The sequence below is a fragment of the Oreochromis aureus genome, linkage group 8 (genome assembly GCF_013358895.1).
Source record: "Oreochromis aureus strain Israel breed Guangdong linkage group 8, ZZ_aureus, whole genome shotgun sequence".
NCBI lineage: Eukaryota > Metazoa > Chordata > Actinopteri > Cichliformes > Cichlidae > Oreochromis > Oreochromis aureus.
Window position 1 is genome coordinate 8301982 of NC_052949.1, and position 25526 is coordinate 8327507.

Consider the following 25526-nt stretch of genomic DNA (forward strand, 5'->3'; position numbering starts at 1 on the left):
ATTCGGTCGGTCCAGTGGCCTGGGCCAGATTCCTAGAGGAGGATATGGAGGCTTTGAGAGTGTCTTTGTGCTGGAATGAGAAGGAACCTCTTGTTTTCTCTCCATCAGTCAGAAAGATGGGCAGTGACCCACAGGGACCCCACCCCTCCCCTGCCTGGCAGTTAAACAGCCCTGGCAAAAGTGCTGAGCTGAGGGAAATACCCGCTGATGTCAGAGCTGCTCTGAATGGACAAGTATGCCCCCCGTTCCTGCTTCCTTTCTCTCTTTCTGTTTTTTATTCCCCTGCAACCCACTCAGTGACCTGATTCATTCAAAAGCAGAATTCACCCCTCTACAAAACAAAGTTAACTCAATTTCTCTGCTCAGTATTTCAAAAGTAATAAAATAATAATAAAATCCCTATAATAAGTTTTACTGTTTTATAAAAAAAAAAGGCAAGTTGTCAGATTCCCATGCCCTCCATGCCACCAGGCTGGAAGCGAAATACAAGCTTCCATGATAGTTAAATGTTCCACTTAGCTGCACAACTGTGTGTACTCACCTGATTCAGACTTTTTTGCATACTTCTTGCTCTGTCCTCTGATAATGAGGATGAAAACTAGCAGCAGAATGAAGATGAGTCCCACTAGAGCCACCACGACCAGGAACCACCATTCCTCATAGAAAGGAGCCACTTTTTGGGCTAGATAAGAAAAAAAAACCCAGAAAATTGAAATTCATGGTTGTTAAAAACATGTAGCCACATTCCTGTGAAGTCTGAATGACCTAAGGGGATTTAATTAAGCCTGAAAGTTAATGTAATTCAGTTCATTCAATTCTATTAACAAATACAAGAAAGCTCACCAGATATGGAGGGAGAAGGTAGACTCGGAGAGCCATAGCCATAGTCGTTCACTCCAATGACCCGAAAGTCATAACTGACACCTTGTTTCAGGATGTCCATGTTGAATGTGTGCGATGTTGCATCCTTGGAGATGTCCTTGATTAAGATATCCCACAAACCCTCATCTGTAATGGAATTTTAATGGAAAAATTGGGTCGGAGAAGGCTGACGATATTCGTTAAGCAAGCAAAAAATATTTAAACAGTGTCAATATGTCATTGTTAACAGGCTGTTTGTTTGTTTGATACAAGGCTCCGGCCTGGCTGGCAGCTCCGAGGGTAATTGATAATTCTTAAAAATATTACACAATCCATCAATTTCACTGCTCTCGTAAAAATTTACAACCAACAAATTCTACAACATAAATAGCGGAGCAGCCATATTTCAAATGAAGCAGCGTTAGATGCCTTGCTGCTTGCTATGGAAATCATGCCAGAGATCATTTATTACACCCTGCTGCTTGTAAATAAATGTGTAGGTATGACTCCTTGATAGGGTACACAAATATAACCAAGTATGGAAATTAATTTTTTATGTTGCTGAACTTTGACAAACATTTTTAAAAAAACAGCATAATTTGATCTAAAGGCAAAAATAAGTTTTCAAGTAACTGGATACTATAGAAACTTATCACCACTGGCATATGGATAAGGGGGCTATGCGATATGGGATATGGGAATGCCCCCCCCCCCCATTTAATCTATACTGCCATAAAATACCCATCAGTCCTTGCAAACCTTTAAAATGTAGGACTAAATATCCTTTTCGATTCTCACTCAGAAGCGGTGAAACGCATCTCTGCCTGTGAGTCATCCACCATCCATCACCCTCATTGCCATGCCAGGACTTGTCAATCACAGTTGAAACAGGATGCCAATTGTCTTGACTGTAGCGCCTGAATCAATAACCCATTAAAATGCCAGGGACACTGACTCCAGGGCAGCAGATGTTGACACTTTACACCACTTTCCTTAATCAAAATCTCACAGAAGGTAACATAAGGCCAGTCATGTGGCCTGTAGATCCTGTAGAGCATGGAGTCTCCAAACATGTATTAAAAACATGCTTGCTACCATTTGCACTCTTAGATGCAATCTCATGTCTCACAACCATATCAAATTGGGATATAGATTGGATATTTATTCTTAATATTTAGATATTAATTTTTAAGATTACAGCAAAATGTATTTTACAGTCCCCTTGGCTATGGGTGGCTGACCCCTCTGATTCCCCAAGACCCCACTTTCAAAACCACTGTACTAAATCCCCTACCTGAGGGTCGGGCCTCAATTACATAGCGTGTTATGGGAGAACGTCCTGGGTCTCCAGGGGTCCAGTGAATGGTGAGGCCTGAACTGTAGCGCGTAATAAATGGCTCTCCGGGGGGCCCTGGGGCACCTGAGAAAGAATAACATAGTAATAAGTGTATAAAAAAGCTAGTGACAAAAATGTCAGCTTTCCAAAACATCACTGCAACTACCTTCCCCTGGTCCCGTGGTGATATTTGCTTCCACCTCAGGCCCGTAGATGAAGGTCTTGGCCCGGATGCGGAAGTTGTACGTGACGCCATCTGCCAGGTCTCTGATCTTCAACCAGAGAGGGCCGGTCCCCTTCACATCCACCGTCACTGTCTTACTGACGCCTGGGGGGGAGGGGGAGTGGAGACAGTCGGCACAGGCCACTGAAGACTCTAGACAAACACACCACATTTAAAGCAGGTCTTACACAGGCCAGGCAATGTGCAAGCACACCCAACATACGCAAATGCACACAGAGAGTAATGGAATTAGAAACATGTTTGCATTTTGGCACCGAAGCCATGTATTATTTGAGATGATAGTAGTAGATATGTATAAGGTTGCAATGAATAATGAGCAGTTTAGCTTGATGTAATGGTTAGCTTAGCTCAAGAAATGCACATCACAAGATTGCGAGAAGGTCGACTGACACGCAAAAGCGTTAACTCTAAAACTTCAGATCTTGTAGTGTGCATTAAGCTTTTATAGCCAGCAGCCATTTAGTGCAGAGAAAACTGACATTGTTAAGAATTTGTTACCATCTACAGGTGTGGAGGGTTCATAGACCAGACGGTAGCCCTCAATGATGCCATTAGGGAAGGTGGGCTCGCCCCAGGACACATTGACAGAGGTGGTGGTCAGTTCACTGAAGTGAATGAAGCTGGGAGCACTGGGAGCTGAAACATACAGAGGTCAAAAACACTTAAAATGTTTGTAGAATGACTCTGTCAAATAATAAAAAACAACCAGATGAGTGGATTGAAAAACAAACCCTTGCTTTTCTAGCTTTCAGTTGAACTTCTCCCATGAAACACCAAGCAAATTTTTGCATGAGCCATTTTAATGTCATGTCATTTCTTCTGTCTGATTAATGCGGTGGTCCTTCCCAGGGTTACATCAAAGGCCTCAAACAGAGGCATGAATTTCTAACTCAGTTTTGTCACCTGAACAAAAAGCCAAGATGCCATAAAGGTTCTATAATGGTACATAAACTAATGATTGGTGTTACAGTATTCACCCAATTCTGACTTTTTTTTAAATATACCCCGTGTTAAGGGAATTCTTCAGGCTAACAACAAAATATACATAAACATGGAAATATCACAATTCTTCACTGGTGCTGTTTCTTGTTTATATGGTAGAAATCTTCTGGAGGTCCAGAACCACTGCTGCAAGTCTGAGTCTCCGCGCATGAGCAGAAATCCACTGATTATATAAAAAAAAAACTTTCTGCTAAACTACATACAGATTTAAAGGTTCTGCATTGCTTACGTATACTTGTTTGACCTTGGGCAGAGCAATTCATAATCACAATGAACACTCTTTGCCTCGAGACCCCATTATAGCAGGCTGAACTCTTGAAACCACTGTGCTGAGAAACACATTTTCCTCTGCTGCCTTTAAGCTTCTTGAGCAGGAGGTGAGACGCTTGCAATAGACAAAGCCTCTTTGTTTAAAAAGAAAAAAATGGGATAACTATCTTCCTAATGCACGCCACCCCCTTCCCAGCTTGTCATCTGCTTCCTCCTCTCATAACACCAAGCACTGGGGAAAACAGAGGATCTGCACACACCTTCTTTTTTCCCCTTTTTACTAGTCTGGGACACAGTAGTAAAACGCATCAAAAATGGCTTTTTGGAAGATAAATATTGTTTTGACACGTTTGCAGATGGGCACGCGGGTAGAAAGTCCCACGAGTCACAGATAGAAGAAGAAGAACAAAGAAAGGGGGCAACGCACGGGGTCCTTTTTGATATAGCATGCCTGTAGACTCAAAGCTCGCTGACAAAATTTTCATAGCATCAGACAAAAGATGAAATTCAGCAAATAAGTTTAGAATGGGTTAGCTGATTAGAAACTTATGCTCCGTGTGTGGCTCCGCTAACATCGTTTGGCATGCTGCTGACAACAACGATTAGCATCATCGTCAAATCAAATTCTTTCCCCATGGCTGACTCATCCACTTTGAGAAAACTCTCAGGGTTCTCTAAACTAACATCGGCGCTGCCACCAGCACATAAATATGACAAATGAATAAACACGGCTGTACACGCTCTAATTTATCTGCTTTAGTCTTGTCATGATGTTACCACATTTGTCTTAAGCTTGTCTTTTCTTTCAGAGAACATCTCCATCATGTGTGCGTGCATTATATACAGAAATATTTGTTTTACTACACTGCTTGATCCCGACTGTTGTGCTCTTTCGTACTGATTAACGATTTTGTACAGCCACGTCTGGCGTCTAATTGTCACATTTACCTGCTTGCTGAGTGCGTCCCCTCGTTGGTGGGCTTCGGGGTCCGTCCCCAGCAGCGTTGAATGGAGCCACACTGATCATATAGGTGGTGTAACCAGTCAAGTTCTTCAGCTTCACCCCTCCTTCAGGCATAAACAGAGTCCGCATCCGCTCAGTCTCGTTCTTACGCTGGAATTCCCAAAAGTAAATCTACATGGAAAAGCACAGACATAAATAAATATCTACAGATACTGTTCAGGGAATGCAGCAATTTCTGCTTCTATGAAACTCAGTCCCATTTCAAACTCCCCTATGGGAAATACACAATTATATTTTATTCCCTGTAAATGTTTTCTTGAGCAGCAGACGGAACCTTTTACTGAAACCCCCTCTGGAAAACGCTGTTCGCTAAAAGTGTAAAATTATCAATTTAATAGTGATTAACAACAGATGGATGTAATCTCATGTGAACCACTAAAATGTAAATATTTAATGATAAAAACAGAACACTGTTGTATTGTTACGCTGCACTATAAAAGTGAGCCAATGAGACATGTTGAGCCTGGGCCAGATGCGGCACTTTGCAGAGACTCTGACCTTGTATCCCTGGATGTCTCCATTCTGCGCATCCACAGGTGGAGGGTCCCACGTCACATCCAGCTGGGTGGCTGTTGCGGACTGAATAGCCACATTCTGGGGTGGGGCCGTCGGCACTGTGACAGCCATTCAGATATATGGCATTTAACGATGACGTTTTTCGATTTTAATATTTGTTTTCATTACTATGCTCACTGCGTTTACTAGGAAAATGACAGCTTCAAGGAGAAACTATTCAGTTAAAACTGAACAGACTCTGCATTTAAGAAAGATAAATGACCCCCCAAAGTCTATTTGCCCATAAGAGGAAGTGTGCATACCTGCTTCTCCAACAAACACCTCCTGTGGAGGGCTGGTTGGCCCCTCACCCACAGCGTTGTACACACTCATGCGTATCTCATAACGCTTGTGTTTACTTAGCTCTGCAGTAGAAGTAAACAGTTTGGAATATAAGGTTAGGAATTATATCAAACACCAATCGGTGACATGTACGTAAAATCCCGACATGGGAATATCTTCCCATTTATGAAAGTCGCCATTGCTCTGCAGTTAACCATAAAGAGGTCTACTGACCTCTTGCCCATTTCTGCATCCCTACACCCGCCTCCTGGTGCCCCAAACAATTAGTTGAAGTAGAAAACGTAATAAATAGGATATGATCCCTGAATGGTTTCACACCCACCCACACAACAACACTACATGGAATTTTACACTGTTGCCCTCAGAAGACATTTCTATTTCAATTACAAATTCACAGAGTGACACTGTAATTATGAGTCTGTCGAATTGTGCATTGTGGGGGTACAGGAGAAATATGTGACCATCTGCTTTTGCAGTGCTCATCCAAATAAGCTGACATGTGCAAACCAAAGAGCATGCTGGACCAGGCACGCTTGTGTATTCAGTGTTCAAGAATTTCTGTGTACAAAGCGCTCCACTGGCCTCAGTAGAAGTGTTTGTACCGAGCAATGTGATTATAAGCAGCCAAATGTTGTGTTAATTTGCTTAACACTCTGCTTTCTCTATTCTAGGAAGCCGGGCACTTGAGAAAAAATTGAGATTCAAAAGGAAAATAGTTTTGGTTTTGGTTTTTTCAACCTAATTTGTTTGCAGATTGAATTACTGTGTTTATATGTTTACTTTCGAGAGGCAGAGAGATAACGAAACTTACTGTCTAACTCATACTGGGTGAGCGTTGAATCACTCAGATTTCGGAGGCTGTAGGGAGCTGCAGAAAAAAAAAGTGATAAAAAAAGTCAAAATAAGAGCTGTTAAGTGGAGAGACAAAGGTAGTAGGGTTCAAAGTCAAAAATTTGTTGCTGTTAATGAGGGCAGCAACATTATTATAAGAAAAACCAACCCAATGATGGTGATCATAGCTCTGAATGAGCAACAGAGTGAGTCAACAAGAGGAAAATTATAGGCCAAGTTTCACAAAGCAGCAGAAAGAGAGAGGGCTCCAGAGTAAACCTAATAATAGCCTGCAGCTGATAACCACTGATCACAAGATGAAATGTTTTGCTGTGAAGTGTCAAGACCAGTGGGGAAATCTTGGCAACAGTATAGGCCTTTGTGAGAATTTTCCTCTAATGGAAAAGGGGCTGCTGACGCATAAAGACAGCATGTGAATAATCAACCATAACAGAGACTTATAATTATGTGTTACTGAAGTAAAGCGCAGGATTGTATTTTTTGATGTGCGATTTCTATCCTCGCTTATTTCTTTATGGTCTTTAAATTCATAATGTCACATTTCAAATCGCACACCGGAGAGTTCCAGTTAATGCAATATACCACTTGTTATAGTACACAATTCATTTTTCTTCGGATCCTATAGTGTAGGGGGTGGCATAATGAAATGTATTTTGTTGGTAGCAGTTATTTCTCACCAGAGAGCTCAGCCCAGGCGGATGCACTGTTGACTGTGTGAATATAACTGCGGAGACGGTCGTACAGCAGCTCGCGGTATCGAATGCGAAAGCCCAGTAAGATACCATTTATCTTCTCCTCTGAGGGGGGCTGAGGAGAAAAATGCAGACTTAATGTTAGTCTAATGTAGCACATCACTGTACATCTGATACCTACAGATAGCCTGGAAGACTACATGCGATCCAAGTGATTCAACTCATTTTAACAGGAATTTTGATTGTTTTTTTCTTCACTGCTAAAAAAAAACAAAAACAACAAAAAAAAAAAAACACTTCATCACTGACATTTGTCATTAACTTACCATCAACTAAAAAGATTTACAGTAACTGTTATACACAGACAGAAAAAGAAATCACACCGTATCACACCAAGCTGAAGAAAAACCCCCTTTGATTGAACAATGGGAGGAACAAGCCCACAGGAGAAAGGAAAAAAAGCACAAGCAACTCTCTATTCTCATAAACTCTACAAGTGTTCTCCATAAAACTAAAATTGTGTCTCATAGCCTCCTGTTTTTCTTTTTATGACCTGTTAATTCAGGTGTGAGTGCGGGTGAGGGTGCTTTTTATTACGCAGACAGTGTGGCAGTGTGTGTATCGGTCTATACTGTAAGTATAGGCCTTGCTGTTTGCTATCAAGCTCTCTTAGAAGCCACTTCCCCACACTCGAATAGATCATGGAGTTTGAAAACAGTAAAATATATATATAAAGTTATTTTGTTTGTTCTTACCTGCCAGCGGATCAGCACTGACGTTGTTGTGTGTGGCGTGACAGAGAGAATCGAGGGTGCTTCGTCAGGCACTGGGGTAATAAAAGTGACATAAATGAGCTAAATTGACCTGAAAATCTGCACAATTCAAAATGCTTAAACTATCCATGTGCAGTGGCATTCATGGAGCATAAATACACAACAGCCACAACAGAAGAACCACTGATGAGTCAGAAATAGCTGAGGGAAAGATCAGCAGAGTTTCTTGATTTGGATAAGCACCACTGGGCAAACTTTTGTTTTCTTTTATAAAGTTGCTCTTTTGTCTCATGATGGTGCAGTTGTTGCACACGAGACAGTTTCTGCTGTCTTTGCCAGTAATGTCCAAATCACAGCAAAAGGCAAATTGATGCAGACATAAAACTGTTTTCAGAATGATACAGATCAAAGTCATACCTCAGACTTGTTGTGTTTAAATGTAACCTACATTTTAAATAACAACTTGATTCTATACACTAACATATGAAAGATACCACAAAGGAATAGCTTGAAATTTTGTGAAAATGAACACTAGCGTCCACACTGGCTGACAGCTTGACAGTGTCACTAAATGAAAATGACCACACCTACCGAGAAATTGTCTTGCATAACACACCATAAATGTGTCATACATCAATATGACATGCATAAGTACAAAAAAATTACATACGAGTAAGCTTTAGAGGCACTTCTTAGTAGCTACAGAGCAAGCCAGACAAGACATTTCCACCTTTATACCAAGTTTGTGCTTAAGGATGAGTCACACAAGAGCAAAAATAGATGTTCAAAAAAGTTTCTTTTTGAACAACTTGCAGTCGGCGGCCAAGTTGTCTCAAACCACTTTGTTGCCAAGCAGTTGTGGTAACCAATTGGTTGTCCAGATGTTAAGCATGTAACACCCTCAACCTCTGGGGCATTTTTAACTGCAAGGTGACTGCACAAGTTGGCTGGTCACAGGAAACCTGTCTCCAAACAAGCACGTTTTGACTTGAACTTGGACTGTTTTAGTTCTACCTTAGTTAACAGCAATCAAAAATAGACCCACTTCTTTCTAATTAAGGTAATCGATGCATCATGTCATCAAATTTTTATGCTGTAAACGATGAGAATAAAGATTTTTGCTCATCATGTTACTCTTACCATCCTGTAGAGTTGTGATTGCTTCACTTTCCTGACTGTACTCGCTGTCCCCTATGTCATTGGTGGCTTTTATTCTGAACTGGTAAGATGTGAAGGGTTTCAGCCTTAGGGATGAAAGCACAGAAAAGCACATCAATCTTTATCACAAACTACAGCATTGAAACTTCAAACTTTTTAAACTCCATACATCAAAAAGAGAGTCTCACTGCGAGGTTTAGAAGCAAACTATTAGGCATACTTTAAACCAAGCTGGAACCTTAATGGCAAATACAGTTTCACATTTGTACTTGCTAAATGCATTTCCACTGTTTATGTTCCAAACTGCAATCCTCTGGAAAAGGATAAAAGAACACATTTCTTATGCCAGCTATTCAAAAGTTAGGGGAATATTAAAGAGGAAGCATCAGCGAGATGTGTGAGAACACATTTGTTCTAATAAAGGGAATGAAAATGTGAAAATTTACACCTTAACGTAACCAGATGTCGTTACTTGATGATACTCTACCTGGATACTATGTAGGTTGTGGCCTCGTGGCTGACAGATGCTGAGTGGACTGTCCAGTTGCTTTCAGGAAGCTCTCTCAGCTGGACCGTATAGTAACGCACGGGGGACAGGCCGTCACTACCAGGCTCCCATGAAAGTAACACCTGGCGAGCCTGAACGTGTTTTTGAGGAACCAGGGGGCGGCTGGTAGGCTGAGGACGAGCTGGAGCAAAAACAGAGGCAAGTAAGGGAAAGAGAAACGGGCAACGGAATACAAGAACGACTGCTGTGTGTGAATGTGACACATGAATTGGGGCAAACTGAGTGTTTGGAGAAGCTGGAGATGTGCGGGGGAAAAAAACTGGAGCTATTAGAAACTGTTTTTTAAAAATATACTTCTTGTTTTCCATTTACTCATATTTGCATGAGCTATGTAGAGCTGACAAGAAAGAAGAAAGTGTGATTCTGGTGCTGGAATGAAAAGTAGCTGAGAAACTAAAGTAGCACAGTACACGATCCACAACATGCCTTGAGGGAAGCAGATGGACTGATGCATTCTCACAATGACATCAGAGTGCTTCCAATAAATACCCACAGGGCACAGACACTCCTCTAGAAAACACATCTGCTCGCTGAACTGTTGACTGGAAATGAACTAAGTGCAACGAAGGCTTAGTGCAGCTCTCTGCATGTTATGCCATTACGGAGATCATACACCTGTGTCTGGTCTCGGGTCTCAGCACCATTTATACAACTGTTACTATATTTCCTGCATTGTTAGAGAAATACAAATTATGTTGCTACTACGCATCCAAACACCACTTCATCAGCATCCGATGAAACATTTTATTCATATTCTCAGTTAAATTGTTGTTTTTATCACTCCCCCACATATCCAGCGCTCTAATATGACAGTATTAAAATCCACATCGAGTTACCTCTTTTCTCCGTGGTAACCACGAGTGCCTCGGCCGCCTCACCCCAGCCTTTCCTTGTCTGTGCCGTGATGCGAAACACATAGACAGTTTCTGGCTTGAGGTTAGTCACCGTGTACTGGCGGGCGCTGGGGTTCAGCACATCCACTGTGGCTGTGTTGCTATTGGTGGAGTTGAGGTGGTACGTGATCTGGTAGGCTGGAGAAGAGACAAATGGTCTTAATAAAGCTGTCACAGATTCTCTGGGTTAGACTGAAACATGTATTTCAGTGAAATACATGAAGAAACAGTTGTTTATACTGTTAATAAAAGGGAAATCAAGCTGCGCTGCAGACAGCTGTGTTCCTTCTGACAGGATTTCATTAGCATCTGCTCCTCTATGCTACTTTGTAGGTCTGTCACACTGGACAGTTTAAACTAAATTATCCAACAGATGTTTAATGGAATAAATACTCACAAGGAAATCCCCAGTAAGCCAACAAGGGAATCCCAGTCCCTTTATTACAAACCGGAAAATAACAAGACTTGATTTCCTCCAACGAATATGGTCTAATCCACTTAGTTGGGGAAAAAAACCCAAATCAAAGTTTGCAAAAGTACTTTTACAATGATTGGAAGCAAAAACTGTTGCCATTGATTTCTAGAGTAGAATTAAGGGGCCAAATCTTAATAAAAAACATTTTGTATGTACTAACCAAGTATAATGCCATTCGGCTGGGCAGGGGACTGCCAAATAAGGCGGACTGAGGTGGTTCGGACTTCAGGGAACAGGATACCCACTGGAGGTCCTGGGACTGTGAGGAGCAGACAAAGATTTAGTTTTTTCAGACATAACATAGAAGTAGCCCCTCCCTTTTCTTAATTCTCTTACCATAATATTCAGCACAATATCAATTGCTATTTATTTTTACATAATTGCAATGCTCAATCTTGCTCTATCCTGTGCTCCTACCATCATCCAAGGTCCTTTCAAGAATAGGTGGAGAGCTCGGCCGTCCATCTCCAATCCGTGTGAATGCCAGAACTTGGATCTCATAGAGGACATATTTTCCCAGACCAGTCAGCTGGACACTGTGAGTGGCATTCCCCTCTACTGTCCAGAAGTGGACTGGACTGTCCGAGTCTTTTTCTTTATACACCACCTGACTCAGTGAGGATACAGGAGAAAGAGGTTGGGAAAAGTGAATGTGGAAATTAAGTAGGACACATAGCCTCACAAACCGCAACCATGCTGTGTATTTCACTGCTTAAAAGAAGCTCAAGTTTTTTCCAGACTAATTAGACGCCTCGGAAAGCTCAGTAAATAAAAGGTGTATAGCTGCCAAATATAAAAAGCAGAAATAGACCTTGTAGCCCAGAATGAGCCCATTCCTGTCCGGCTCTGGGACTTCAAACCAGCGCACCAGGATGCTGCTTGAAGTAGTGGCAAAGGCAGAGACGTTGGTGGGACCACTGGAGGGAACTGGGAAAAATAAAGAGATTAGAAGGCTGGATAGTCTACTGTTTGCCATATATTCCAAAGTCTGTCATATATCCTGTGTATGAGGGCAATTACTGTGTACATACGGATCTAAAATAGAGAAGGATTTATTATTTGTGTTTGCGTATGCACACAGAAGCTTGTATTATTTTGGCTTGGTGAAAAAAGCCCCTCAAGAATAGGGCTCTTCTCCTCCTTGGCACTCATCCTTGGACAATATGCCTGATTCCTAAGAATTTGCTGGAGTATGGGGAAAAAGAGCACAGGAATTCCACATTTAAGTCCATGTGTTCTCAATTTCCTCAGACTCCATTCTTAGCTCTTTCCATGTCTTTCTGCCCAATGCCTGGTGAAAGCGTGAAAGCAGACGCAAGGACGGAAAAGCAGTGTCTTTGCTTATATTAAAGAGGCTATTAAAAAGACTCTAGCAGGGCATCTGAGCAGGAAACAATCTGCTCATGGATTTACCATATGGCAAAGTGTTAAGTGTTTGTTTGACACCTCTAATATGACTAATAATAAAGATATTCAGCACAGATGCTGCAAATACAGTATCACAGAAGTAATCAGCGCGTTTTTCTTTCTGGGTTGTGAAAATGTGTTTGGTGTTCACACAGAAATATGTGTGAGGCAATTTAGGAATTTGACCTTTAACAGAAAAAAATACGATTTGACTAATCTATTGAAGTTTGTGCATTACTTTTCCAAACAAAACAGTGTTTTTCCACAGCGTGGAACTCACCAGACTCCCGTGTCCTGCCTCTGACCGGTTGGCTCCAGGGTCCCACTCCAATGCCGTTGACAGCCTGGACCCTGACCTCATATTCTGTCCACTCCTCCAGGTCCTCAATAGTAAACTCTCTCTCCAGACGGTCGGTAATAACATGGGTGAGTGGATGGCCCTGTGAGCCTGCACGGGAGTACTGAACCCTGTAGCCCACCTGCTCTGCATTCCCATTATATTCCCATTCAGGCAAAGGCTGAGGGGAAGGAGATGGTGTTCACATTGAGAGAGATTGGAATGAAAAACAGGCCTGTTTCCTTCAACTCATGAAGTTTTTCTTACAGTGTGACATCACTAACAAAAACTGGCATATTAGAAAAAGATTTCTCCTTACCATCCATCGTAACCAGAGGCTTGTTTCGCTAGCGGTGCGCAGGGTGACGTTGGCAGGGGCCATGTCGGGAGGAGCTGGTAGGGTCTGAATTTTTCTGGAGGGCTGGCTGGGAGGACTGGTACCCACTATGTTCACCTGACGCATGCGAAACCTGGTATATGGATTTGAACATCATTATATCAATGTAGCTTGTAGAAAACACTTACTTGATTTCAGCTGTAGTCCTGAAACTGGGAATCTGGCAGCTTAAAATGAACCTGCAATGATCAGCACTATAGTCGCACTTGCATCCTTTTACATGAGGCTTATTGCATTTGAACAAGATCAGAGCACTGAATATGAATAAAGCATGAATATGCTGAGAGGGGGGCTTATTTGTGTTATGGCCTGAATATGCAAAACAACAATTTTTTGCATTTAACTATATTGAAATGAAAAGTGGCAGCGCTGATGTTGGAATGATGAGAACTATAGCTGTTGTGAGCCTTTAGGGATTGGCTCAGTGAAATACTAATTGCTTATATTGAATGCGATCATGAAAAACAAGCCAAGATAAAAATCAGGCATACACTTAAAAAACTTTTAAAAGAATCTTGAATTCAAATTAAAGGAAAACATAATAAGATGAGCTGCTGGGACATGCTGAAATGAAAGTACACATACACAAATGGCACATGATTATTTTCAATTAAAACTGGCATTGCTAAGTTGTTAACACTGTTAACACTTAACCAAGCTACAGTCAGGTACACAGTATAGATTCACAGAAACAAGTTTCCAGTCGTTACCTGTAAAAGGTATATGGGTTGAGACCTGGCACCTCTAAGGAGCGAGCCTCAGGTTCGTTGAACACCTGGTGGACCATCAACCAATCCTCATTTTCTCCTACCGCACCCACCTGGGAACAAGACAACAGAGGAGTCAAATACTGCACCTCTCTTTCTGAGGAACTGAGGAACGTAGTGAATTTTTACTGAACTTTTTAAATAACTAAAAAAAAATGTATTAATTCCTGTTAAAATCTGGCTCACCTGGGCCTCCACTAGCCAGCGGGAAATAGAAGTTTTGCCATCATAGCCAGGTTTGAACTGCAGGTTGATGGAGCGTGGGCCAATATTGGAAATTGCCATGTTGGTAGGAGGGCCAGGAAGCTCTGTGAGGAAGCAAAAAAACCCCAAAACAATTAAAAGGGTCACATAAAGCAATAACTGGGCTGACATTACTATGTCACTGGAGAATGTGCACTAAGATATGGATATTTTTCTCTTGCTGCCTCTTCCACAGGGCAAGTTTTTGAGTCTGTGGACTACATAGGAAAATCCATCAACCACAGCACCCTCTTGTGGCAGTACAGATACTGCACACATACATTTCTCCGCTATCTCATCCTATTCTCTCCCGAGTGCTCCCACCTTCAGCCAACACACCAAAAAGAAGATTAGATTTGGAAAAGATGCTTACAGACAGTACACAGATAGAGACAATGCCATGAATGTCAATTACACTGCAGTTATCTGGAGATATGATTCAATCTGATATCCTACTTGTTTACACTTGAGCTGAATAAACAATAAGAATGGATTATTCACTGGTAATCCTGGAGGGGGGCAATCTGAAAATGGTGAATCCAAAGAACAGAAAGCATTTTTGCGTATATGAATATCAACGCTTTTTGTGCTTGTCTAGGTAGGATTGGATAATTTATGCAAGTGCAAAAACAGATTCATTATTCATCATTTTTTACCTCATACTTTTCTCTAGTTAAATATTAAACCTACTAAGCAATCCCCTCTTCCCAAAGCGCAATACAGTTTACGTAAATTCTAGTTGAAGACATTAATCCAAACCATAGCCCATCGATATGACCCAGTATTTTTAAAAAAAAAGATATCATCATTGCCATGGGCATACTAAACAGTTTTTTCCAAGATTGCTTAAATGTGAGTATATTCAATCATAATGAAAGGCAGATTATGTGTCGCTGTAAAATTACCACCTCTAAATTATTTGCATGACTGATTACTGAGGCTGCTTTTAGCTGGGTCATTGCAGTACAGTTGCAGGCACATAGGCGTTTTCTTTATACCTATACAATGGGAGTAATTGCTATTCTGAATGTAAGTGCTACACTGAGGCCTGTTCTCAATAAAACAGCCTGTCATTTCACAGGTTTCACAGATGTACAGCCTCTAAATGTAGCTCCAGTAATTGACGTGGGCATTGTGTTTCTGTTACACCGTTTTGCAAATATGAAATCATTAAACACTGTAATCGTCCTTAATGCTATCGAGGGAGCTATTATTTCATGAATGTCGGGGAGATACGTGCATGTGCAGGTTTTTTTTTTTTTTTTGCTTCTGTCCTAGATGAGGTGACCGGGGTCAGATTTCATTGTGTCTGGCGCCAGACAACATTGAGTGTGTGCACCGAGTTCAATGCGTGACAGTAAATCTACGGGAAGGGAAGGTTCAGTAAAGGTCCCCAGCTGCTCATTAATTTGAATAAAGACACAATTTTGACTTGAGAATTAATTGAGCTTGGAAAAGTTTTATGATTGTTAATTGGAACTGCACACTGCCTGAGAATGAAGGCACGCGGATAAAGGTAGATATTGTCTGAGTATGTAAAAAAAAAAATGCTATGGCACTTGTAATGTCAATCAATTTTTCTAACACTTGCTTTTTGCAGGTGTCATGTAAAAGCGTGCTTTCATTCGCTTTCACAACATGCCACCACCTCTCCTCAGAATACACATGAACTGTTAACAGATTTTACAGGGACTATTTCTTCAAGGAGCACTCAACCAAGGATGAGTGATACTTAGCCTCAACACAGTTGTGTAACATCTTCTGTTCCAGAGGGCGCTCTCCAAGTACGGAAAAAATGAATGCTGACGATGTCTACAATGAGACTGAATGAACATCAAAACAGCTCTGAATACAAACTGACATTTTGGAGAGGGACTTTAGTGGGCGGGCACAATTAAAGATGCAACTGCAATGTGAGAAATGTAGAATCTCGTGTGTAAAATTGAATATATATAACATATGTGGCTTACTGAAACTCATATAAATAAAATAATCCATTTTCACACATGAACTTTAGACAGTGTCAGAAAAATCAGGAAAATTGTCTTTTGTTTTTCAGGGGAAAGCGTTCTGCCGGAGGAGCTGACCACTCACAAGCTGTGAAGTCACTGAACTTTTAGTGCTTTTCTCATACTCGCAAGAATTGATGCAAGCTGACACCACACAGGCTTGTAGTATGAGCTAGGAGGTTAAAGACTATTTAACATTCAATATACTGCAGTAACTTGTGTTCTCATGTGCACCTCTGCCTGGTGATTTTTAGAAAAGTTCAGTGATGCAGTTCATGTTTAAAAGCTGCTTTTAGTGACAGATTTTTTTTTTAAATTACTCTTTCATATCATCTGGAATAAAACTGTTTGGGCATACTGGCTCTCATGTATCTGTAGTCACTGCTTGGTTACTAACCTGGTGGGACACCGGAGGAAATGGTGGAGGAGGACAGCACGCCCTGGCCCTTGGAGGTCATTCCTGCCACTTCAATAGTGTAGGTGGTGAGAGCAGTGAGCCCAGTGACCCTGTACTCTAAGGTGACATTGGGCAGGTAGTGGGTGACTCTGGTGTTTGTTCGGTTGTACTCCTCCCAAGAAATGCGGTAACCTAAGGAGAGGCAGTGATGAGTGGACACGGACAGTTTCACAGACAGAGAGAATCCTCCAAGGGAAAATTTGACAGCAGTTTTACTACAATAGCAACCCCAGGCTTGCGTGCTACAGGGCAAGCTAACAGAAATATTAAATTAACTTCATCAAAAATTGAATATAGCAAATTAAATAAGCCTGTGATTATACCTCCCTGCACTCACGCACCCTCCGCCCACTCCCATACACACATACAGACACACATGCTCGCCCTCTCAAAGTTAATGCAATTTGCTCCTTGGCCAGCAGCTCTTTTCATGTGATTGCACAAAGCATTAAGCAGCATTTCTTGCCAAATCAATAATTTCACATGGCATGTCAGTGTTTGTCTCCTGGGAGCGTGCAACACATTGAAATGTTGGAAAATACTTTACAACATGCTGCTAAATATCAAGCTGTGCAAAATTTGTTAGCTAGATTTTTTAACGTAATACTCAAGAAAAACAATCTGCATGTGAGTCGATGGAATGAAAGATTTACTGCACATTAAGCAACTGATAAGTCGATGGCGTGGTTGCATGAAAAATAATAGAAACAGTATATTGGCCAGTATTATAGAAAAATCACTGAGTAGTAGGGAATGTAATTTTAACAAAAGCCAAAGAACCATTTCTGCACACTTACCACTGAAAGAATCGCTTTAATGATCTATCTCATCAGTCAATGTGATGTTTTATTGGTCTTTATTATGTATGATAATTTAAGGACTTTTTGCCCTTTTATTACTATACTGTTTCATAGTAAAATGGTCACATTTCTGTATATTTCTTCTACGATTGCAAAAGACTTGAGCAATGTCTCTCGAAGGGAGCCTTATTGAGAGATATTTCATATGGAGAGCTTGGGAGAGGAGACAATGTTGGCTGAAAAATGTCATTTTTCAAAGATTCTTTTCTTTCTTTCTTTTTTTTTTTATTTTCTCAAGCGTTGTCTTATTGCTGGTATAGTCTGTCTGTGGCTTGGGAAGCGGTATGTGCATGAACCCCCACAAAAAACAAAGAAAAACAACAACTAACGATAAAGAACCTCTCCTGGGGTGGCTTCACTAAATGAGTTCAAGCAGCTGCAATATACAACCAAATCCTCCAGTCTCAGTTCAACCTGAGCACTGCCTCATGCGACTGGTGTCTGTCAACCCAACTCTGACAAATACCACCTTGGAAAAAAAAAAGGTGCTATTTCTCACCTTTTCTGCCTCTGGCTACAAGTATAATTTGGGAGTTATGTGAATGTACCTGTGAGAACTCCATTCTTCTCGCTGGGCTCACTCCAGCTGACTTTGAGTGAGGTGTCCAAAATCTCGGTGAAACTCAGATGACCCACTGCACCGGGGGCTGAATAGGGACAAATAAGAATAATGAGCACGCCTAAGAGGCTTTGAGCCACAGGTGTACAGCTGATTGACTAGGATCTGGAAATAGCCATTCATTGTTGACATCTTAAGAGTCTGGATTTTAAAATTGGAAAAAAGAAAAAGAAAAAACGGTGAATACGAGCCGGGGTACACTGGGAATATTTAATGCTTCGCAAATATTCCGTAATGAACTATATCCCAATTATGATGATGCCGAATATACTTATTCATTAGCACTTTTCTACAACTCCTTACTACATGAATAATAGATCTTGCCCAAAGGATGTGTTACTGTGAGATGCATGTGTCCCCTTGCCACCGTGGGAGAGGGAAAAGTGTGGAAGAAAAGTCACTTACTGTCCTCATGCGTCCTCAATGCTTTAGGCGGGCTGCGGGGGCCGTCTCCGGGTGTCGTGAAGCACAGCACAGAGGTGTAATACTCGGTGAACTTCTTCAGACCTGTCACATATCCCACATGGACGCTGTCCTGGAAGTTCGGTCGTACTGTTACCATGGCAACTTCGTCATCCTTGCCAGGTTCCCAGGCCAGCAACTAAAGTGGGGGAAAAAACAATGTAAAAACAAAAGGAAAAAAAAAAAAAGAAAGAAGGAAATTACCCACATGGTTGAAAATAAAGCAACTAATCCTTTTTCTTCTGTAATAATTCTTACAAAACTAACAGTAGTGTCTCTCTGTGGTGGTCCTAAGCCACTCCGAGGAGAGATTTGGCATCATAGCTCTCCCAAATATATTTAGAAAAATGCCCTAAAGAGGTTTTGACTGGGGGAGAGTGACTGAATCATTCCGCCAATGTAGGCTCAAGAGAGACATGATAGCATCCCATCATTGCACACCATATAGCATCTACAAATGGGGCCTGGATTGACCAATTAGCTGCTTGGTAATGAGTCCCAATGGCTTGTCTATTGGGTTGGTTCCAGTTTTCAGAGTGAGCGAGCTTCCAGGGAAGTAAAGAATTGGCTAGAGGATGTCAGCGGGATAAATGCTTGATTGTCCGCCTTCATTTTCCAGCTCTCCGTTCTGCTTTTGCCACACTTTCTATCACCGTCCACACTATCTACCTCCCCTTTTCTCATTGCTTCTTAAGTCTCGTTCCCGGGAGAAAATCCTGGTATTTAAAATTCAGATTGGGTCTTTACAGTATGACCCTTCCACCAAGCTGACTAAGACTTGTGGACTGCCATTCAACAGACAGACAAAAAGAGAGAGAAGAAAAACCCAATAACATAATTAAGTCTCAGTGGAGTCAGCAGAAAAGTACAACTGCACCATGGATGCAGTTTTGAGAATCCCTGTGGGCTACATTTATTCAAGGTGCACACAAGAGGGGCAGAGATAGCCTACATTTGAGAGCCTCTGACAAAATAATGAAGACATTTATCATTATGGGCACGCAGCCTTACAAAGTTACATATGAGAAATGGTTGTAAGGATAAAGAGAATGACCTCGGACTGACAAATCGGTGAACAGAATCCATTGTTCACACTGGCACCAAATGTCGTTAACCCCCCTGGCTTTTCAATCCCCTGTGCTACATGTAATACTACATGCTCAACTGTGACAGGTCTGCCAATGGATGTGATGACTGGTGGTGTTGACACTGCGGCGTCTACTGACCTTGTAGCCCTGGTTAATGCCGTTGATGAACTGGGGGTTAGGGGCTGTCCACGTAAAACGGATAGTTGTTGAGTTGACCGCCTCGGCCTGCACGTTGCCTGGAGCTATGGTGGGCACTGGGATGGATGAGGAAAGGAAGAAAAAGTGAGACGGAGCGGAAGAAAAAATAGAAGAAGGACAGAAGGCAAAAAACAAGGGTGTGACAATGCCTTTCAATTCGCTGTTGGAAGTCTGCCTGCATCTGTTTAGATGTCAGTATTGATTGCTGCTGCGTAGGTCAGGGCAGATACCACCATTACTCTCTCTCTGGTACTTAAACCTTACACCAGAACTCTTTGTGGGTTTGTTTGCAGTGGTCTGACCTATTTATGGATTTTAGAGTCACGTCATTTGTATGTTTCTTACAAAGAAGACAACAGTTAGCACTAGCTATTAGAGCAGATTTCAGTAATATATATGCTGAAATAAAATAAAATGAAGGATTTACACTGTATTTGTAAGATAGCGAATGCTTGATTGACACATCTTAAAGATAAGCTTTACTGAATTTAGTAAAAAATAATATACATGCATGCTCACTGAGTAATGGGACATTAAATAAGATGGAAAAAGCTTTTGAGTGCTCACCTCCTTGCAGGGTCCACTCAGTAACCTTATGGCTGAAAGTGCCCAAACCTGCCCCATTGTAGGCAGCCACCTCAATCTCATAATTGGTCCAGATGATGAGGTCTTCCAGCAGCAGCGTGGTCACATCCGGGCTGGAAATGTTCTTGATTTGGTTGTCCACAGGCAGCCCAGTGAGACGGTACCTGTGACAGACATGTATAAACTTGTTGGACTATTCAGAAGATGTTCTGTTCTGGATGAGAGTCCATGTGTTTGCAGATTTTTGTACCTTATCTCTGACAGTTTAGTTGTTTCACTGACAAAGACATTACTATTTTACCTGAGCCCAGCAGTACATTAGAATCCCTGCTAGGGGGAGACAAAGCACTAGCCAACAAGCAATTAAAGAAACTGACAGCACTGACTCTTGTCTGGAAAACACCTGCTGTTTTATTTGGATGTAATGAATAAAAAGCCTGACAGAAAACCAAAATAATTACATGCCTACAGGATTTACAGTCAGTTTGGCATATTGCTGACTTTACCTAATAGACTTGCTGAAGTTTTTTTTAAGTCAAATCAGCCATTAAATTTTGTTTTGTTTTTTTTCTCACAGACAAGATATGCATGTATATCTTAAAATACAGCGGTAAAGGATGTAAAACATACTCCAAGTTAGCTGCTGCTGGTAGTTTTCCACTCCAAAACCAAAGACATAAATTAAAATAGATGGATCAATAATATATGCACTGGTAATAAAGTTAGAAGAATATTTTACACTTTACAAGCACTTTAAAAGCATTCAGACTTCTGTCTGTTCAGAAAGAAAGTGCAAATGCAAAATATGAAGGTCACAAATCAGAAATAAAATCCATCTTCACGTAAGAACACTGACAAATGAAGCACAATAGATGTGCACACCACTTTGTAACTTCCTTTAAATATAAAATATGATCAAATTTCTACTACACTGACTTGAGAAAGCACTCGCAGTCCCTCATTTTATAACATGGACCATCAAAACTGTGTAAATTCTAACCATTTACATAAATGTAAGAGACCGAGAGGTGTCTGTGGAGATTTTACCGAACGATGTAGCCTCTGAGGATGCCGTTCTGGTGGCTTTCCGGCGGAGGCTGCCACTGGATCATGATAGATTGGTTGGTCCGACCACTAGCAATGACATTTTGAGGAGGAGCACTGGGGGGCTCCTCTGGGAGAGAGACCCTGCAGAACACACACACACATATTGCACTGATAAGACATTATATTAAAACCACTGACATGTGATAACTCGTGTGTAACACCAATCATCTATTTCTGCTGGGAAATCTTAAGCCCCAGTAACGTTTGCAAGGATTTTGAATTGGGAAAGGGTCGTTGGCTGGTCTCTAAGCATGTGAGATGGGGCTTTGGGTCCTGGCAGTCATGTACCAGCCACGTAAACATTTGTATAGACCCAGCGCACACATACAGTCCTTTTCTCAGCATAATAACTTGCCCCACAAAAACCCTTTCAGGAATAGCTAAAGGAATAGGAATCTGGTGGGATGCACCGCAACAGGTTCAGTCCACAGAGGTCCCACTCACAAAGATCTAAAGCAACCCCAGAGATCTCATGCCCATATCTCAATAGGTCAGAGCTTTTTTTTGGCACAAGGAAGACCCATGAGTTATTAGGCAGGCAGGATTTTAGTTTTAATGCTCCAGAAGTTTAAAAAATGAGAAAATTCCAGCTGAAGCATTTCCCCGTACAATACCTTCTGCCTCATAACTGTGTCCTTCCATATCCTTTTGTTTGTGAATAAACTGTCACCATTTCTTGTTTGCTTTTGCTCTCCAAAATATGTGCAATACTCACCACCTTGAAATCACCTCTGAGAAACTGAAAGGATACCTAGGCTACCTAAAAGCTATATTTCTACTGCGATAAAACACCCCGTGTGCCTGGGGAGAAGATGCGTATGACAGATTGGAGCGAGATCACTGGCACTGACTTAGTCCCAAATGGTCTCATGGAGAGTTCTATGCTGCACCCCCCGTGACACACAGATGAAGCTCCCTATGGCTCTCCTATGGCTTGGGAGCTCCCAGCAGGAGGCAGCGTGACAGACTGGTGGAGGAAAAGAATGGAGGCAAGAAGGGATAGGGAGAGCAATCAGTGCTTGAGGTTGTGTGAGGCCACAGAGAAGCCAATAGCGGTCTCGCCTCAAACCTAAATCCTCCCTGTGGCTTTCAGAGTCAGTAGGTGTTTGTGTGTTTGAAAATGTGCGTTTGAAAATGCGTGTTTACATGCAATTGCGCACGTTTGTATGTGTATTCTCCTCGGGAGGCTTACATGTATATCCCTCCTCTCTCGACTCTTGACTGAAGGGATCAGTCAATCCGGTTGTCTAGGAAACAGATTTCATATACACAATGTACTGTTTACTAACAACCAACAAAGTCCCGCTTTGACTCTTGTTTTTTGACATTGCTTAGGTTTCTCACTGCTACTGCCAATTAAATGGTGCGCTGAAAGGGACAAAAAAGCTTTTAAAATGTTGATGTGAGATATAAAAAGTGTCTTTAGCTCACCGGTCTGTCTCCTTGCTAAACTGTCCCTTCCCCACATCATTAACAGCACAGAGGCGGAACTGATAGGAGCGAGCTGGGATCAAGCCGTTGACCGTCACTGCTGTGGACTCAGGTTCAATATTGGCCAGCAGGATGGCCCAGGGAGCATCTAGAAGACAGAAAATCAACTTTTACACCTTTTTTCCTACATGCACACAAATACACACCTCAGTTATTGCTATTGCTCCATTCAGGAAGGAGTGCTACATTCCAAGGAATTTCACCAATATTGAAAGGGATTTTCAATTTAATGCCTTCCAGTCATTTTGTCTTAGAAGGTTTTAAAATTCAATTTAATGAAACAAACCAAGCAATGGTTATAAAAAACAAAACAAAACAGAAGAGCAATAACAGTATTGATACCCACAGGGAAACTTGGTCGCTGCATTTAAGTATTAGGAGCAGAGAGCAGCTGACATGCAGCACCCTGAGACCAACTCCAGATTTAAGCCAGTGCATTTATCAAGGGGACAATGATAGCAGAATCAGCCTAGCATGTTTTTTGATGGCAGGAAAACCTTGATCCTCAGTTATTCAGAGACTTCTTCCAAATTGGCAAACCATTACTGTTAATACTGTTTACCTCACCTTCCTGTTCTCTTTGATTCTACAAAACGATACAAAGCAAAAGTCCCAAAAGCATTGTTTCTGTTTCCCTCTTACTCCGTGACACTGACAAATACCAGTCTGCTCGTGTAGCTCAGCTTACAAGATGGCAGAAAAGAGAGAAGCTGTGGAAGTATTTACTTTATTTTGAAGACGAAAGACACGACAGTGAAACTCTAATTGCGTGCCTGGGTGATAATAAGTGTCAGCTGCACAGAGTTCTACTTCAAATTTAATAACGGACACCTGCAAGATTAGCACAGACGCTCCACAACGCCGGTGGCCCATGGAGGAGGGAAATGATGCTGGTGCAACAGCTCTGAAACGACACCGGCTAGTTTATGCAAAAAAGGCCAGTAGGCTACATGAAAGTATTCCAAAGAGGTGTTACGCTGATGTTATGCCAGTTGAACAAATTGCTTATACCGACATTTGTTCTGCATCGGGTTACTTTTCAATGGTAATCATATCATAATGAAACTTTTATGAGTGTTATAACCCAACAGTGACAAGCCCCTCGTTTCAGTGTATTTAATTCAGCGATGCAAATTGGACAGCGCGACTCCGCTATAGTTACAAATCCGTCCTGAGCCTAAAGGCAACGATGGACATTCCTAATTAGTAATATTGATCCTGATCTCAAATTCTATTTGATCTTCTTGTAATTTTTTCCTGTATTTGTTTGCATTTAAGCTCCTTGGGAAAAACACTGTGAACGCAGGAGTCTAAACCAGCCATGCTTAGCCTCTTTTTAACTCACTGCTGCACTGTTAATCCCATGAGCTGAGTTCCCCAAACCTAACTCATCAAATATAAGGTAGTGAAGGATGCAGGAGAAGGATGCATGACTGGAACAGACAGGACATTTTATGACTTACTGTTCTCAGAAACCTCCAGGATATAGCGTATGAGGGGACTGTTGCCATCAAAAGGCTTGGCCCAAGCCAGGTCGATGGCTCTTTTTTCAGATTTGCTCAGCACGGCCGTAGGGTTCTCTGGGGCATGGGGCAACTGTCTGCAGGGAACAGCAGGACAAGAGCGATAAATAAAAGAATCTCTCTATTACAGCAAACAAGCCGCGGAGCCAAGGGAGTTAGCGAACGTTTCGTTTTTCTCTGAAGATCGCTTGTACAGATCTAAAGTAAAGCAGAATCTTTTGTAAGAGAGAGATCAGGTAGACAGGTGATGAAATGTGGCGAGACGAGACAGCAAAGATGGTTCCTTGTCAAGATGGACACACAGGCAAACAAAACGAGATGGATATCACCGGAGGGAGGAAAGGGATTGAAAGGCATAAGGAGACAGACAGAAAGAAAATGCACAGGGAGACATGAATAAATGAGGCCAAAGCAGAGGATCATTAATTCATTCAGCCATAAATTCAGATAAGCACAGACAGATTGATAGATAAACCTTATAGCAATGAATTGATATAGACAGTAACTCAGTCAAAAGGCAGGCAGCCAACGAGACGGCCGATAGCACGATAAACAAAGACAGAAACAATCAGTCAGTCAGTCTGGCAAACAGAAAGTTTGATGTCACATTCATATTCGATTCACTCTCGCTGCCGTGGCTCTCTGTGTGCCAAAGTATAACAGTAGCAGGCAAAGTTATGTGGAAGCGAGGGATTTGAGAATAAAAACAGAAGCGCTCGTGCATGCATGTGTAGTATCGGAGATGGGGAATGGAGGCGGAGGTCCCCTGGGGCTGGAAGTGTGTCAGGTGAGAATGAGGACAGGGGAGGTGAGGAAGAACAGGCGTCACTTAAGTGAAAATGAGTCAGCGGTGTCAATAGGAACAGACAGAATAGCAGTGGAAAGCTGATGGTGGTAAGCACTCATGTGTCTGGCGCTCGCACGTGCGTATGCGTGTGAATGTCTGTGCTGCGCCTCTGTGTGTGTGTTG

General features: G+C 41.8%; 1 protein-coding gene across 1 annotated transcript in view; it reads right to left on the reverse strand.

Moving 5' to 3' along the window:
• The window catches only part of sdk2b (sidekick cell adhesion molecule 2b), a 268384-nt gene that overhangs the window by 17500 nt on the left and 225358 nt on the right, over nucleotides 1-25526 (reverse strand). Inside the window, exons 14-42 of the mRNA XM_039616015.1 lie at nucleotides 24497-24633; nucleotides 22974-23121; nucleotides 21483-21623; nucleotides 20418-20599; nucleotides 19791-19906; nucleotides 18508-18703; nucleotides 18032-18130; nucleotides 16564-16755; nucleotides 14101-14222; nucleotides 13858-13967; nucleotides 13070-13220; nucleotides 12694-12931; nucleotides 11818-11933; nucleotides 11424-11613; nucleotides 11167-11265; nucleotides 10475-10669; nucleotides 9558-9759; nucleotides 9053-9156; nucleotides 7895-7965; nucleotides 7125-7254; nucleotides 6407-6463; nucleotides 5556-5657; nucleotides 5236-5351; nucleotides 4662-4848; nucleotides 2940-3077; nucleotides 2364-2573; nucleotides 2156-2281; nucleotides 844-1008; nucleotides 542-682 (exon numbers count right to left, since the gene is read on the reverse strand). Of these exons, the coding sequence (XP_039471949.1) occupies nucleotides 542-682; nucleotides 844-1008; nucleotides 2156-2281; nucleotides 2364-2573; nucleotides 2940-3077; nucleotides 4662-4848; nucleotides 5236-5351; nucleotides 5556-5657; nucleotides 6407-6463; nucleotides 7125-7254; nucleotides 7895-7965; nucleotides 9053-9156; nucleotides 9558-9759; nucleotides 10475-10669; nucleotides 11167-11265; nucleotides 11424-11613; nucleotides 11818-11933; nucleotides 12694-12931; nucleotides 13070-13220; nucleotides 13858-13967; nucleotides 14101-14222; nucleotides 16564-16755; nucleotides 18032-18130; nucleotides 18508-18703; nucleotides 19791-19906; nucleotides 20418-20599; nucleotides 21483-21623; nucleotides 22974-23121; nucleotides 24497-24633 (4181 nt within the window). The remainder of the gene's footprint in view (nucleotides 1-541; nucleotides 683-843; nucleotides 1009-2155; nucleotides 2282-2363; nucleotides 2574-2939; nucleotides 3078-4661; nucleotides 4849-5235; nucleotides 5352-5555; nucleotides 5658-6406; nucleotides 6464-7124; nucleotides 7255-7894; nucleotides 7966-9052; nucleotides 9157-9557; nucleotides 9760-10474; nucleotides 10670-11166; nucleotides 11266-11423; nucleotides 11614-11817; nucleotides 11934-12693; nucleotides 12932-13069; nucleotides 13221-13857; nucleotides 13968-14100; nucleotides 14223-16563; nucleotides 16756-18031; nucleotides 18131-18507; nucleotides 18704-19790; nucleotides 19907-20417; nucleotides 20600-21482; nucleotides 21624-22973; nucleotides 23122-24496; nucleotides 24634-25526) is intronic.